Source organism: Onychostruthus taczanowskii, unplaced genomic scaffold (genome assembly GCF_017590055.1).
Source record: "Onychostruthus taczanowskii isolate IOZ18803 unplaced genomic scaffold, ASM1759005v1 scaffold84, whole genome shotgun sequence".
NCBI lineage: Eukaryota > Metazoa > Chordata > Aves > Passeriformes > Passeridae > Onychostruthus > Onychostruthus taczanowskii.
The window spans coordinates 2,508,916-2,522,900 of NW_024506332.1; the positions used below are offsets into that span (position 1 = coordinate 2,508,916).

The window sequence follows — 13,985 nt, forward strand, 5'->3', positions numbered from 1 at the left end:
CAGGCCCCGGCCCGGCTCCATAAGGCCGCGGGGCCGCCGGCCGGACCCAGCGCCCCACGGGAGGGGCGATGTGGGCAGGGGGTGTCATGGCCCGGGCCTGGAGCTGCCTCTGTCGCCTCCTCATCTTCCTCATCTTCCTCCTGCCGCCGCCGGCCGCGCCCGGGCAGCCCGCGGGTGAGTGCGCGGGGCCGGGCCGGGCCTGCCGCCCGCAGCCCGCTCGGCCCCCGCTCCCTTTCCCGGACAGCGCCGTTCCCCCTTCCCCATCCCCTCCGGAGGGTCGGGCCCCCCTTGTCACCCCTCCCTGGGGCAGCCGCTTCCCCTCCCCTGCCCTCGAAGGGTCCGGTGGGGCAGAGCCCCCCGCGGCTTGGCCAGAGCGGGGGTCCTGCCCGCTGGCCCCGTGTGCCCCGCGGCGGTGCCCGGTGGTGGCGGCTGCCAGCTGGAGGGCGTGTGGGTGGCAGCACCGCCTGTGCCCTGCCCAGCATCGCCAGTGCCAGCGTGCGGGATGCTGCCGAGGGCCCGGCGGGACAGCGGGGCTCCGGTGTGGGGCCCATGGAGCTCCAGACGGGAGCTGATCCCGGGACAGCGGGGCTCCGGTGTGGGGCTCATGGAGCTCCAGACGGGAGCTGATCCCGGGACCATGGAGCTCCGGTTTAGGGCCCATGGAGGTCCAGATGGGAGCTGATCCCGGGACAGCGGCGCTCCGGTGTGGGGACCGTGGAGCTCCAGACGGGAGCTGATCCTGGGGCAGCGGGGCTCCGGTGTGGGGACCATGGAGCTCCGGTGTGGGGCCCATGGAGCTCCAGATGGGAGCTAGTCCCGGGGCAGTGGAGTTCCCGTGTGGGGACCATGGAGCTCCAGATGGGAGCTGATCCCGGCAGTGGCCTTGGGTCCCGGCACGCCTGCCCGAGCTCGCAGCTGTCCCGTGGCTCTTTGCTCCTCCATCCTCCCGTGTCAGCTCCGGCCGTGCTGTCCCGGGAGCTCTGCGCGGCTCTTGCGGAGCAGGAGGTAAAGCACCCGAGCAAAGCAGGGATGCAGGGCTGCCCGGTCAGTGCAGGTGGCCTTGGCCATCCAGGAGCTGGGGTGTGGGGCAGAGCTGCACAGGCTGCTGTGCCCAGGGAGGGAGGGCAGGACTCAGTGCCATGACTTTTAAGGAGCTGGTCCTGTGCTGTCCTTAGGGACTGTTCATTAATTGAGATGGTTCTGTTTATTTATGGTGTTGATTCAAGGCTATGCATACATGACAGAAATGTCTCCTCTGTCATTGTTTCCCCCTCCTGAAGGGACACGTGCGCTGTGTAAAACTTTTGTGTCTGTCATTAATGCGTGTTTTTGTAGTCAGGTCTTCCCAGCTGAGGAATATACAACTTGATACTGGTGCTTCGTGCTGAGGACAGTGCTTATGTGGTGTGTGCCTCTCCCCGAGGGATTCTGTGCTGGAATCTCTTCCTCTCACTTGCTGTGTTGTTGCTGGAGGGTGTGTGAGCTGTGTGAGGTGAAAGTCAGCTTTGGGAGGTGGTGCAGCACCTTGGGAGCTGCCTGACTGAGGAGGCTGAGTGTGATGCCTGGAATTATGCATCTCTGAGATGTCAGGTGCTTGTGCTTCTGGTGGGGTGCTTGGTGTTTTAGGAATAAGATTTTAGTTCCTGCCTGTAGGAAAGAAACACTGGTGCCAGTTCCTGATGATGGATGGTGGTGTTCCTTTCTGCCTTTGTAACTCTCTGTCCCAGCTATTAATGCCAAACCTTCCATGAGATATAACGAACCTCCCTTGCCTGAGTATCAATATGAAGGAGAGGGTAGAAACCTCCAGCTCTTGGGTTGTAATGTTGGTGCTTTTGACACACATAGGGATGTAAGGCACAAGTGGAGTGTTACCAGAAATTATTATCTGAAAATTCCTGAATGACCATAATCACATAGTGGTGTGTAGCCTTAAGGGATTTTTGTGTGTGGCTTTCCCTCTCTTGTTTGTGTCCATAGGAGCCTTCAAGATTTGACTATATGGATTAAAAAAAAAAAATCACAGGCAGACACTGCTTTGTGCTACTCCATCTCTTTCTTGATACTTGGTGTCATACACACACCAGGATGTTCCAGGCAGGTTTGACCACAATTCTTGAAGTGTCTAAAAGCTTGGGTTTAAATTTCTGGGGAGATAGGGTGTTTAGTTAAGATAATTCTTTTGTTCAGATCACAGAAAACACAGCACTGCCTCACCCATATTGCAACAAATCTGGGACAGTCATTCAGCAAAGAGTGAGTTTGTGGTTATTTCCTCCACGTGAAAAGGAAAGAGAGGAAAGAATTTCAGTGTGGCTAACATTGCCTCTTGTAATGCCTTGCTTTTGGAAGAAGGAAGTTAGGACCATGACTTTAGAGTTTCTGCATGTCTTGATCATTATTATTTCACAAGCTAAAAATCAAAAAAAGGTAAGAATGTGCATTTCACAGTTCCCTTTGGTGGCCAGATGTAAAGCCAGTGATGTCTCCAAGGAGAAGCTTCCCACGGAGTCAGCTGAGAAAGCAGAGCTGGCGTTCACAGCTGGTGAGATGGGGAGGAAGTGAGTGGGCTCAGCACGCTCAGCCCCTGTCCATGGGCACACTGCCGTGGGTGAAAGGGCCAGTGACCCCCAGGAGGGTTCATCTTGCTGCACACAGCATAACTTTACCCTTCTTCTCCTTGTGAGAAGGCTCCGAGGTGCAGAGGATGTGGTGACAGTACCAGTGGACACTTGTGACAGTCCTTTTTGTAGAACAAGGGGAGCTGTTGTCTTGCAGACAAGTTAGGCTTTAGGAAGGGCAGAAGGAATGGGGAGAGTCTAGACAGGAAACACTTACAGCATAGGTCTGGATTTCAGCAAGGGGTGTAAGAATTTTCTAGGAAATATTTCTGTGGAAGAGCTCCGTAACCTGATCAACATCCAACATCCCCAGTGAAATACCAAAAGAAACTTCATGAACTGCTCTGGCCAGGTTTAATGTTATACAAATATTCCAGGTGAGCAATACATACAGAGGAATTTGCTTCTCTTGCCATGAGAATTGGTCATCTCTTCCTGCCTCCTCAAAGGCACTGGCACAGCAGGAGACCCAGCAGTTCTGAAGACTGAGAGCAGGGGAGGGAGAGGTGGAAAGAACAGTCCCAAGGAGTGGTGCCTGTAGAACAGCTGGCCAGATGTTCCCAGGTGTTTGGAATGAAACACCACTGAGGCACTCTTTAGTGTTTGAGGTTTGGAAGGAGCTGGAGCTGCTGGCTCCACAGAAAACATTGCTGCATTTAGAAGAAGACTTGCTATCTTTGTGTTTTTTGTAAACCTCTAAACATTTTTAAGTGGACTTGGATAATATTTGCATAGTGAAAGTGAAGGAGGTTTTTGCTTGCAGTACTCCAAAGAGTAAATCCTACTTCAGCTGTGACCTCAGTGCAAAAGTCAAGTGCACCAAAAAAATGCTTTTCCTGGTGTGTCATTGCCTGGAGAAATCCACCAGCAGTGGTTCTGTTGTTTTGAAGGACATATGTAAGTAAGCCAGGTCATGAAGTTTCTCCTCAGACACTGCTTGGCAAACTCCTGTATGATTCTGAAAATAGGATATGGAGAATGCAGATTGAGCTGGCAGCTGGTACCTCCCAGTCAGATGGGATTCAGGCTCCATAAAGACTGGGATAGCAATCCCAGTGATCTGAGCACGAGAGAAGTACCTGTCAGAAATAAGTGGCTTTGAAAGGATGGTACAGAATGTTCTGCTGAGGTGGAAATAATTGTACAAGTATGAGAGGGTGAAAAATGGGGAGCAGGAGCATGTTGGCAGGAAAGGAAATGAGTGTCAGAGTAGGTTAAATGCCAAGTGGATCCGATATGTGCTGTCTGTTTTGAAGGTGAGTTTAACTGTGGAAATCCATAAACACACACAGCACGTGTGCATTGGTGTGTGGGAGGCCTCACTGGGCTGTTGTGTCCTGTTCTGGGGCTTTTTGGGATCGGTGTACCTGGAGAGTGGAGCCAGAACAGCCTGATATGACCAGGCAGAGGTGTAAGGACATACTGAATGTTGATGCTCCTTAGGAAAGGAGAGGCAGGCACACTGGGAATCTAAAGATGTGGAGCTGGGGGGAAGGGGGTGAATGGCTGCCCTGCTCTGGGGCTCAGAGGTGCAGCTTGAAGCACAAGGAGCTGATTGTTGGGCTCAGGAATGCTCGGTGGAGATGCTCCATGTGGAACTGGTCCTGGTGGGCTGGATGGCTGTGTAATGCCTTTGGCACTTCTGGTGAGCAATCCTCTGCCAAAGTGTGGAATGACTCGTGCAGCTGACCTCAGCTATTAATTGTAATCAATTGATGATAACTGCAGTTAACTTAATGAATTTTGATTTTAGCAGCTGACCTGCTCACATGCTGATGAGTTGTTTTTATAAAATTAGTTTGTTTTGTGATGTAACAGGCCACGTTCTGAACTTTCCTCTTCTTAATTTTTTTTCTTCCGTTGAAGAGTGTATCTTTGACCTTCCGTTGCTAGGCTTGGGAAAGAGGCACAGCCCAGGAAGGAGTCACAGCTCAGGAAGGATGGAAATTGAGGGGAAGGGTGAGTGAGTAGGTGGATGTAGCTGTGTGCTGTGATTCCGTAACTGAGCCAACAACCCATGGGCATGCCAAGGTCTAGCAAGACAGGGGATGCAGTCTGACCTCTGCTGAATGCAGATCTTACCTGTCAGGCACCCCCAGAACACCTGAACACCCCCAGAGCTTCCCTCAGTGTCTGGAGAGTCCTTATGGCTGTGATGTGTTCCGGTGGTTTTCAAGCTCCCACATGCCATGAAGCATGCGTGGAATTCCTATGGTGGATTTGGGGTGGGGAGGGGAAGATGAATCACATCTTCCTAGTTGTCTCCAATGCTTGGTAATTAATGGCAGCCTGTAATGAGAGAGATAAATATGGTCATGGATGCAGTTGTGTTTTTCTGATGGGAAACAAAATCTCAGCACGGAAATGGGTCATCAGCATGTCATGTCCTCAGCAGTGACGTGGTACAGCTCCAGCAGTGCCAGAAAGCACCTGACTATTAGAACTCCTGTAACTTGCTGAAAATTTGATTCCAAACTCTACCTGGCCTTTGTAGAAGGAAAATGTGGGAGCAGGGTTGGCTTCCTGCTTGGCTGCACTTGTCCCTTGAGTTGGATTTTTGTTGAACTGCTCTGTGCCCTTTCTGAGAGTTGCTGGTGATGTGTGAAATGCTGCACAGGGCACTGGGCATGGAAGCAGCTTCCTTGGGAAGTGAGGGGCAGTGCCAGGGACATGCCTGCTGGAGACTCCCACCCCCATCACCTCCCAAAGCAGAGGGGTGAGGATGGGAGGGAGGGCAGAAAGTGGGGAGAGAACTGTCAGAGCATTCAGAGACTTGAAAGCTGGCCACTTTTAGTGCTGTTGCTCTGAGAGGATCCTCTTGGAGTTGTTCTCTTCCCAGAAATCCCTCCCAGTTCTGCTTCATGTGATGATTCATTGACTTATTTTCTGCTTCCAAGCTGCTCTTGGGCAAACGTGTGTGTTCCAAGCCCTGCCAAGGCTGGCTGTGCCCTGCTGTTTGTGTCACCTGTGCCTCGAGAGCCTGCAGAGCCTGGCCTGAGTGTCCCATCCCCTCTGCTGAGGGTGGGAAGGGCACTGGGGATGGGACAAGTGCAGAGCAGGAGCTCGGGGCTGTCTACGAGTGTGGCTGGGAATGACAAATGGACAGAAGTGATTGCTGCAGTGTGTGCTTTTGGTGCTTCATTCCAGGGAAGGAAGCAGCCCTTCCCTCCCTTGTTTTCAGGCCAGGGAGGTACTGGCACTGTGTTCTGTAGCCAGTGAATGTCAGGGGCTGTTTTCAGGAATTTTATCTCTGCTTTTTTAATACTTTTTGTCTACAAACACCACAGTAATGAAAGTTCTGCTGCAGTCTGTGCCCTGTGTGGGTTCTGAGAAGCAGTGGGGCTGTGCCTGTGACAGAAATGCTGCGTGGCAGGCCAGGACAGCGCAGTGCTTCTGAGGCCTCCTGCCATGGCCACGTGTGCTGTGACAGGAGGGAAGCTGGCAGTGATCTGCTGGCTTGTTCTTCGGGGATGGTGGTGGGAAGAGGGTTTGCTTTTTCCTCAGGATGCCTTTCTGAGTGCTCCCCCGAGGTGATGATGGTGTGTGTCAGCTTGCCAGGGGTGGGAAGAGCAGGGGAAGGCATCTGAAGGAGCCTGAGTGCCACTGCAGCCTGGTGCTTTTTGAACCCCTGGCATTTAAAGCCTGCCCGTTTTCCAAAGGATGGAGCAGGCCTCTCATGGAGGCTTTGAGCTCACAGTGCTGCCCTGCAGATTAGAGGAGTACAAGGCCCTTTGGAGATGGAGTGTGAGTTTTGGTGTGCTCAGAGGGGCTGGGTGGAACTGCATGCAGCATCTCAGTCCCACTTGAGAGATTTTTGGAGGGTCTTGGACACCAAACACTCGCTCCACCTGCCCCAGACATGGTGATGATTTCTGGAGACAGACAGTGAGGATAACTGTTCCCTTCCCCCTGCCTTTCTTGGGGAGCTCAGACTCCTCAGATGAGCTCATTGATTCCCTTGCCATGAGCCAGGAAAACTATTTTTCTGGCTGCTGCCTGTGATCTGGCTTGGCCAACCTCCTGCTTCCTGGGTGAGCAGCTGCGAGCCAGGCACCAGCAGATGCCACCACTGATGGGAAAAGTAATTTGCATGCACAATTTATTGTTGTTTACATAGTTTATATAAAACAGCTTGCAAAAGCTGATAAAGGGAGCTTGGACTGTGGACTTGTTTGGTTCAGGGGATCTGTCTGATGTTGCACATGCAAATAATATATAAAGGGATCTGGAGCACCTTCTTTTTTGTAGGGATTTGTCTCACCTCAGTTGTTTTGATGAGGCCCTTGGGAGCTCTCTAAAAGCATAATAAATAGTAGCACCAGCCTCAGGGCTGTTTGGCTGTGTGTGCAGGCCAGGGTGTGAGGCTGAGCTGTGCCAGGGGAAGAGCAGGAGCTGCTGGAGCTCCTTGAGAGAGGCTGCACGGGGCAGCTCTGCAGCTTTGCAGGACACTTGGTTTGACCCTGGGCATCCCTGATGAGTCCTTGCTGTGCTGGGCTGCCTTAAGTGCTGATTCTGCTGATGAAGGGGGGGTGGTACTGGTACCTTGAGATGGGTGCTGGTAAGACACTATTTGGAATGTGATGATGTCAATTTGAAACTTTCTGGAAAAATTGGTGTCTCCTCTGTTATTTGTGTGTTGTTTTCTCTGGTCCCTTGCAAGGCAATCCAAGTGTGCTTTGCTCTGTGCTCTTCTGTGTGTGGACTTTTCCTGAAGTGGTGTTTTCTTCCTTGTGCTTCATCCTCTTAGTTGCTTTGTTCCTTTAGCCAATGTTTCTGTTCTGCTCTCCAGGTTTCCAGGAGATTTCCCTGCTCACTTCCTACGAAGTTGTAACTCCACAGAGATTGGGAAGAGAACGACGAGAGGCTTCCAACAGCTCCTCCATACAGGTACTGGGCACTCTGAGACACATCTTCAGTTCAGCATCTGCTTCCCAATAAAGTCTGCCCAAAAGTGACCTGAAATGCCCGTGGGATGCTGCTGGATGCACCTGGCAGCAGGGAAATGTCTGTTTTTGCAGGGAGCATCACCTCTGGCACTGCTGGCAGCTGAGGGACAGGAGTACCTCCCTCCTCCTGAGGTCAGGAGTTGCTGCAGTGGATTTTTAATCTGAGTGTAAAACTTGCATCATGTTCAGTAGAAAGCTGTGTTGTCCTTTTCTGGCTCTGACTTGGAAATTTCTGTGGAAGTTTTAGAAGGAAAGGACAAGAAAACCACATTTTTGTTTTGAAACCATTTCCTTCATGGCATTTTTCCCCAGTCACACAGGAAGGGATGCTGAGTTCTCGAGGCAGGGACAATTATAAAATAAATTTCAGACCACCATTGTTGGTTTCAAAGACTGTTTCATTCATTAACATGAGTAAAATGCACTTTTTTTTATATTCAGGACAAAGTGTCATATGCTATTGAGATTGAGGGAAAAGAATACACCATTCATCTAGAAAAGAACAAGTAAGTGATGAATTTCTTTAAATTATTCAATTACTCAAACTACTGTGAAGAGATTGAGTCCTGGTGTCCTGGCCATCAGCCAGAGATGTTTTTTGATTCCTGCAGCCCTGGGGAACCCCCTTCAGAGCAGGAAGCTGCAAATTACTCCGAGGAGACCCAGGGAATCTACAACTCTTTCTATTCACAGCTAAAAATAAACGAGCTGAACTGTGTTTCAAGTAAATATTTTCACTTTTGTCTGGATCTTGTTTATTGTTTTAGTTTTGTGTTTTTTCCTGTCTCAGTGGCACAAGGACACTAATAAATGAGGAAACTGACTCTCTCCAAGGTCTGAATACTGAGACCTCACAGCTGATCCAGACTCTGCCTGCCTGGGGTTTAAGGGCAGCACCAGCACATGGTCATTTACCAGGCCACTGCTGGCCAAACTGCCCTTGAGATAGAGACACAAGTGTGCAAGCCCTTGGGGAGCTCCAGCTGCCACTTGCCAAGGCCCTGACCCTCAGAAATGTGGGAATTTAGCTGCACCACATCAATGGAATTACCAGGATGGTGCAGCAGTCTGAGTCGTGGGAGACTTTCCAATGTACTTCCTCCTCAATCTGAGGAGGAGAAGGCATGTGCAGCAGTCTGAGAGCTAGAATTTTTTTTTCCTGCTTGGAAGCAGGCTTTTTAGCACAATTTAATGGGTTTTGCTGCTTGTTCTACTCTCTCTGAGGTGAGGTGGTTTGTTTGATTTCATTAGCAGTTCTGCTGTTCTGCTCTCTTGAATTTTGCTGTGAAAATACACAATTTCTTTGTTAATTTTGAAGGGTTTTCCTTTTTAATGTTTCCTGATTTAATTTCAACTTACATATTTGTCACACTTTTGATTAGGGCCATCTTACTGCTGTGTTCCAATGTCACAGTCATTCCATGAAATTCCTCTTGTATTCCTTGTCCTCTGTCATTGCAGAGAACTGCTGCCCAAAGATTTCACAGTTTATACCTATGACAAGGAGGGAAAGTTGCAACTGGAATATCCAGATGTCCAGGTAGGATTTCCTTCTCTTCATACCCTCACTGAGAGTGACTGGAACAGAGCATCTGTGGGATGAGGGAGTTTGGATTACAAAAGGATAGTTCTGTTTTCTGCTGGGCTCCCTTCAGTACCCACTGCCCTCTTCCTGGAGAGAATCCTTAATTTTGGATGAGGCTCTAACCTGTGAAAGACCTGTATTTTCTGCTGTGGAGGTGGCTGCTGCCTCAGAAGCTGCTCCTCTCTACAAGGCAGTGCTGCTCTCAGCTGTTGGTGTCTCATTATTGGGGTGCTGCTGGAAGGGATGGAAGTGTAGCTATAATATTTTAAGAAAAATCCTTTGCTAGGATTTTTCCTTCCTGAGAAGCTGAAGAGTCTCAAGAAAGAAATGTAAACAAGAACTGTCTGTTACTGTGGAATGCAAGAGGTGCATTTTCTATTAGTCTATGTAGATTGTTTTCAATTGATGACCAATCAATCACAGCCACTTGTGTCAAGGCTGTGAGCAGTCACAAGATTTTGTTATGCATTCTGTTCCTGTTCTTTTTAGCCTTCTAATAATCTTTTCTCTCTATTCTTTTAGTATAGTTTTAATATAGTATTTTAATATAATATATATTATAATATAATAAACCAGCCTTCTGAAAACATGGAGTCAAGCCTCACATCTCCACACATGGGGTGTTCACAACATGGGAGCACCAAGTCTGAAGGACTTTTGGGAGGGATGTGCTCTCTAGTGTTGGGGTTACTCCACAGAAAGCATGTTTGCAGCTCTCATTCTGTACAAGCAGCCTGCCTGATGTGTTGCCTTTGGAAATGTAGAATTGAAAGCTGGTTGTGTGGTACAAAATGCAAGAGAGCTTTCCTAATGGCTTCACTCTTAGGGATCAGTGTTCCTTTGAAAGGGAAGTATTAGTCATACATGATTCATAGGATCTTGTTCTTGAAAATAGAGCACCTGAGTCAAGTGACTGTTTGCTTCCTAGTTAAAAGGGGTTGGTTAGAGGAAAAATGCTTTTTCAGCATTAGGTCACAGAAGTCACCCTCAACAATTAGCACAAGCCCTCTGTACTTTCTGCATTCCTTGCTCAGCAACAGGGGACAGAATCTGTATTATAGACCCCTATATCAGTGTCTAAAGATGCCCTTGCCAGAGAAAATGGAGTGTATTTCCCCATGCTACCCCTTGTTTAGTTTCCAGAATTCCTATGTGCAGAGTGCCCCATGTGCCAGGGCAGCACAGCTCTGGCTGGGGTGCACAGCAGATGCTGTCCCTCCTCCTGCTACAGAGAGGTGACAGACAAGCCAGGACTTTCTGCCAGAAGACTGAAGAGTAATTTGGCCCAAATCAGGAGGGAGGGGCTGGCCTGGAAATATTTGAGGCAGGGTGGAGGACAGAACAGGAGAGGGATAGCCTAGATCAAGTCAAGAAATCCAGCTGTGGTAAATTTAACTGAATACATTTAGTGTTCTTGAGTTGTAATCTTGAGTTGCTGGTCAGTGGCAGATCAGGGGTTGCCCTGGCTGTGCAGACATGCCTGAAACACGTGTGTAATGCACCCTTGTTTTCCTGTCCAGGATCACTGCCATTATCAGGGGTTCGTGGAGGGCACCCTGGATTCCCTGGTGGCTGTCAGCACCTGCTCGGGGCTCAGGTAGCACAACTCCTCCTTTGTGTCCCTGCTGTCACTTGGTGGCTGCTGAAGCCAAAACCCAGTTCTGCTGCTTCTGACAGGGAGTCACTGGCTGCACTGAGCTGCCTTGGTGCTGCTGTCCTGTGGCATCTTTTATTCAGGGACTTCACAGATATTTGAAGTACCATCAAATAAGTTATTAATGCATATTGTTACCAGAATGCAGTAAGTTGGTTTTGATGCATATTTGGCTTATTTTTGAACTTGCACAGATAGTCATGACTACTGTACCTATTGCAGAAGTGGAATGTTGAACACTAGTCTCCAAATTTCACAAAATTGGCCCTAAACCTTATGCACCTCAAATTGGATGGAATTATTTTCTACTTTGGGCTAATTGCCATATATTCTGTGCCATTGATTTTTTTGCAGGGTCATGTCAGGCACCAGAGTGGCAATAATGTATTTGAACTAAAGCATTTCTGCTTAAGACCTGTGATGTAATTCCTGGGGCTTTGCAGAGCCTTACAGAGGTATTTAATGTCCTGCATTTGTAAGGCCCTGCTCAGTGAAAGGCTGCTGCCAGGCCTGAGGTGAAATGTGCTGGTTGACAAGAACTGAGGTATAGGCAGGCTTTGGTTATCCAGGAATAACTGTTCCTTTGTTTAGCTGTAAAAATTCTGGGTAAGTGTCCTCTGTGCTCAGTGCCAGATTTCTCACACACTGCCTTATTTTAGGGGTTTGGTGACAATAGGAAATGTCACCTATGGCATTGAGCCCATGGATCCCTCTTCTGGCTCTAAACACATTCTGTATCGACTGGATAATGTGAAGAAAGAGCCCACAGCGTGTGGAGTAACCACTGGAGGCCAGGAAGGGGAACATGCAGAGGGAGATCTCCATCCCAGTATGACCCAGCTGCTGCGGGTAAGTCCTCCCCAGTCCCACATAAGGGGTTTTGTGAGCTCATTTAAGAGTGTGCAAGCAGCTTATCAGATTTCCTGGGACTTAGCACATACCTAAAGGTTTATGATTTGGGGGGTTTTGCACTGTGGGACAACTCAGTTTCTTCCCCAAAGCAGCCACAGTCTCCTCCTGCTTCTGCACGTGGCAGTGAGGGTGGGGCAGCTGGTTAGAATATTCCTAGGCTTTTTTTGGGAGACTTCTAAGGGCAGAATATTGTCATGTTTATTCTGTCCTCCTCACCATCACAGTAGCAGTTTGGTGTGAAGTCCCCCTTGTCCTTCAAGGACTGTCTGTACAGGAACAAGATTGAAAAAATGTTGTGTTTCACATCAAAGTCATTGGTATTTGCTGGTAGAATCTTTTTGCCCCTTTATCAAAGTGTGTGGTGACTTTCCAAAGCAAGCTGTGCAGAGATCCTTTGCTTTTGAAACAAGGAGAGTCTTTGTGCAGCTGAGTTTTAGTTCAAAACACAGAGACTCTCATTGCATTGGATTACACTGCTTGGGTTTGGCACCGTGTGCTTTGGGTGTGTCTCAAACCACTGGTGGTATCAAGTGAAATATGACAATGTCATGAGGGTTTTTTCTTTTGTTTACACTTGAATTAATAAATCTGAAGTTGTCTAAAACACTTTTTTTTTTTTCCCCAGAGAAAGAGGGCGGTCCTGCACCAGACAAGATACGTGGAGCTGTTCATAGTTGTGGATAAAGAAAAGGTGGGAGTTCTATGTGGCTTTCCTTTTTCTTTCCCCTCAGAAGAGGGCCTGGAAAGCCCTCGGGTTTCATTACTCCCAAATAGATTGTTGAAAAACACTTGACAATTTATCCAAGTTGTGCAAATATACCACCCTGGAAGTGGATAAATGTGTGCAATGCAATCCTCCTCAGAAAAGGAATCAGCCATCAGACAGGCAGAGGTTCTGTTAGCAAGGAATCTCCTAATGTAAGGAAAGCATGTGGTAAAAACTGCCTTTGCTGTTGTCTTTGGAATACTGAGCTGCTGAGCAGCACCAGTGAAGATGTTGCTGAATTGGTTTGTATCTTCTTGGAGATTTGGAGCCAAGCAAAAATGTTCTGTTCCTTTTCCTAACTGTTGTCTCTATCTCTTCTCTTCTGAAACTAAGTTTCTTTGTCTTGCAGTTTGAAGATTTTGGGAAGAGTGAAACAGAAGTAAGAGAACATATGGTGCAGCTGGCAAACTTCCTTGACAGTGTGAGTAAGAGGGATGCTGTGAGCCCTGCTGCCTTTTGGAAATGTCCACCTTGGGGTCTGTTCTGGTACCACTTTGGGGAATGCATCCCCATGGAAGCTTTTCCACCTCTAAATTCTTTTCCACCTCATCTGCACTTATCCACCTTGAAAATTAGTTTAGGAATCTCTTCCAACCTGTGCTGTATCCAGTGAGTGGCAGGACAGATTGTTGCAGTTATTGCAATTCTTATGTCTGTGTAAAGGTTAGAGAAAAAGCATGTCTGTAACTCCACTATTTCACATGATATTTGTCAGAACTGAGACTTCTTTTTATTTCTGTTTGGTATTGTCTTACAATGTAGTCAGTGTGACATTTAAGCATTGATCCTGTAGCTAATAAAGGTCTAAATCACAGGGAAAATGCATTCTGGTGGTTCCAGTTGTGTACTAACTGTGAAAAAAAAAAATCCAAACCCACACAGAAAAGATGGATGCTTGCAATAAGGGTCCATAACACCAGGCCACTTGTTTTTGTCTGAAGATATGTGGTGGAGTCACCATCCCTGGATGTGTTCAAAAAAAGACTGGATGTGGCACTTAGTGCCATGACCTAGTTGAGGTGTTAGAACATGGGTTGGACTCGATGATCTTAAAGGTCCCTTCCAACCTAGAAATTCTGTGATTCTCTGTGATACCAATGAGTATTTCTCCTCCTTTTTCTCCCCAGATGTACGTGATGTTGAACATCCGCATCGTGCTGGTCGGTCTGGAGATCTGGAAGCACGAGAACATCATCAGCACGGACGGGGGGGCTGGGGACGTGCTGGCCAATTTCGTGCAGTGGCGAGAGAAGAACCTCGTTCTGCGGCGGAGGCACGACAGCGCCCAGTTCGTGCTGTGAGTGCAGCTCCTTCCCTCTGCTCCCTGGAAGGGCTTTCTGTCCCTGCTGCCTGCTCAGCCCAGCTGTGGAGCAGGCACAGGGCCTGCAATGCCTCCACGGTGTTCAGCCATGATGGAAATGTCTCCCAAAGTCACTCTCTCAGCCAGGATAGACATCTCCCAAAAAAGCCTAGGAATGTTTTAGTTAGATGGAAAATGCCT

General features: G+C 48.6%; 1 protein-coding gene across 2 annotated transcripts in view; it reads left to right on the forward strand.

Moving 5' to 3' along the window:
• Window positions 1-13,985, forward strand: part of ADAM9 (ADAM metallopeptidase domain 9) — a 24,606-nt gene continuing 10,621 nt past the window's right edge. For both annotated transcript variants that reach the window (XR_005954112.1, XM_041424870.1), the window contains exons 1-9: window positions 1-174; window positions 7,411-7,508; window positions 8,009-8,073; window positions 9,029-9,107; window positions 10,673-10,749; window positions 11,466-11,655; window positions 12,344-12,409; window positions 12,834-12,905; window positions 13,612-13,781. Coding sequence is in view for 1 of the 2 variants with exons in the window: in XM_041424870.1 (XP_041280804.1) it covers window positions 69-174; window positions 7,411-7,508; window positions 8,009-8,073; window positions 9,029-9,107; window positions 10,673-10,749; window positions 11,466-11,655; window positions 12,344-12,409; window positions 12,834-12,905; window positions 13,612-13,781 (923 nt within the window). In the remaining variant the exon portion in view is untranslated. The remainder of the gene's footprint in view (window positions 175-7,410; window positions 7,509-8,008; window positions 8,074-9,028; window positions 9,108-10,672; window positions 10,750-11,465; window positions 11,656-12,343; window positions 12,410-12,833; window positions 12,906-13,611; window positions 13,782-13,985) is intronic.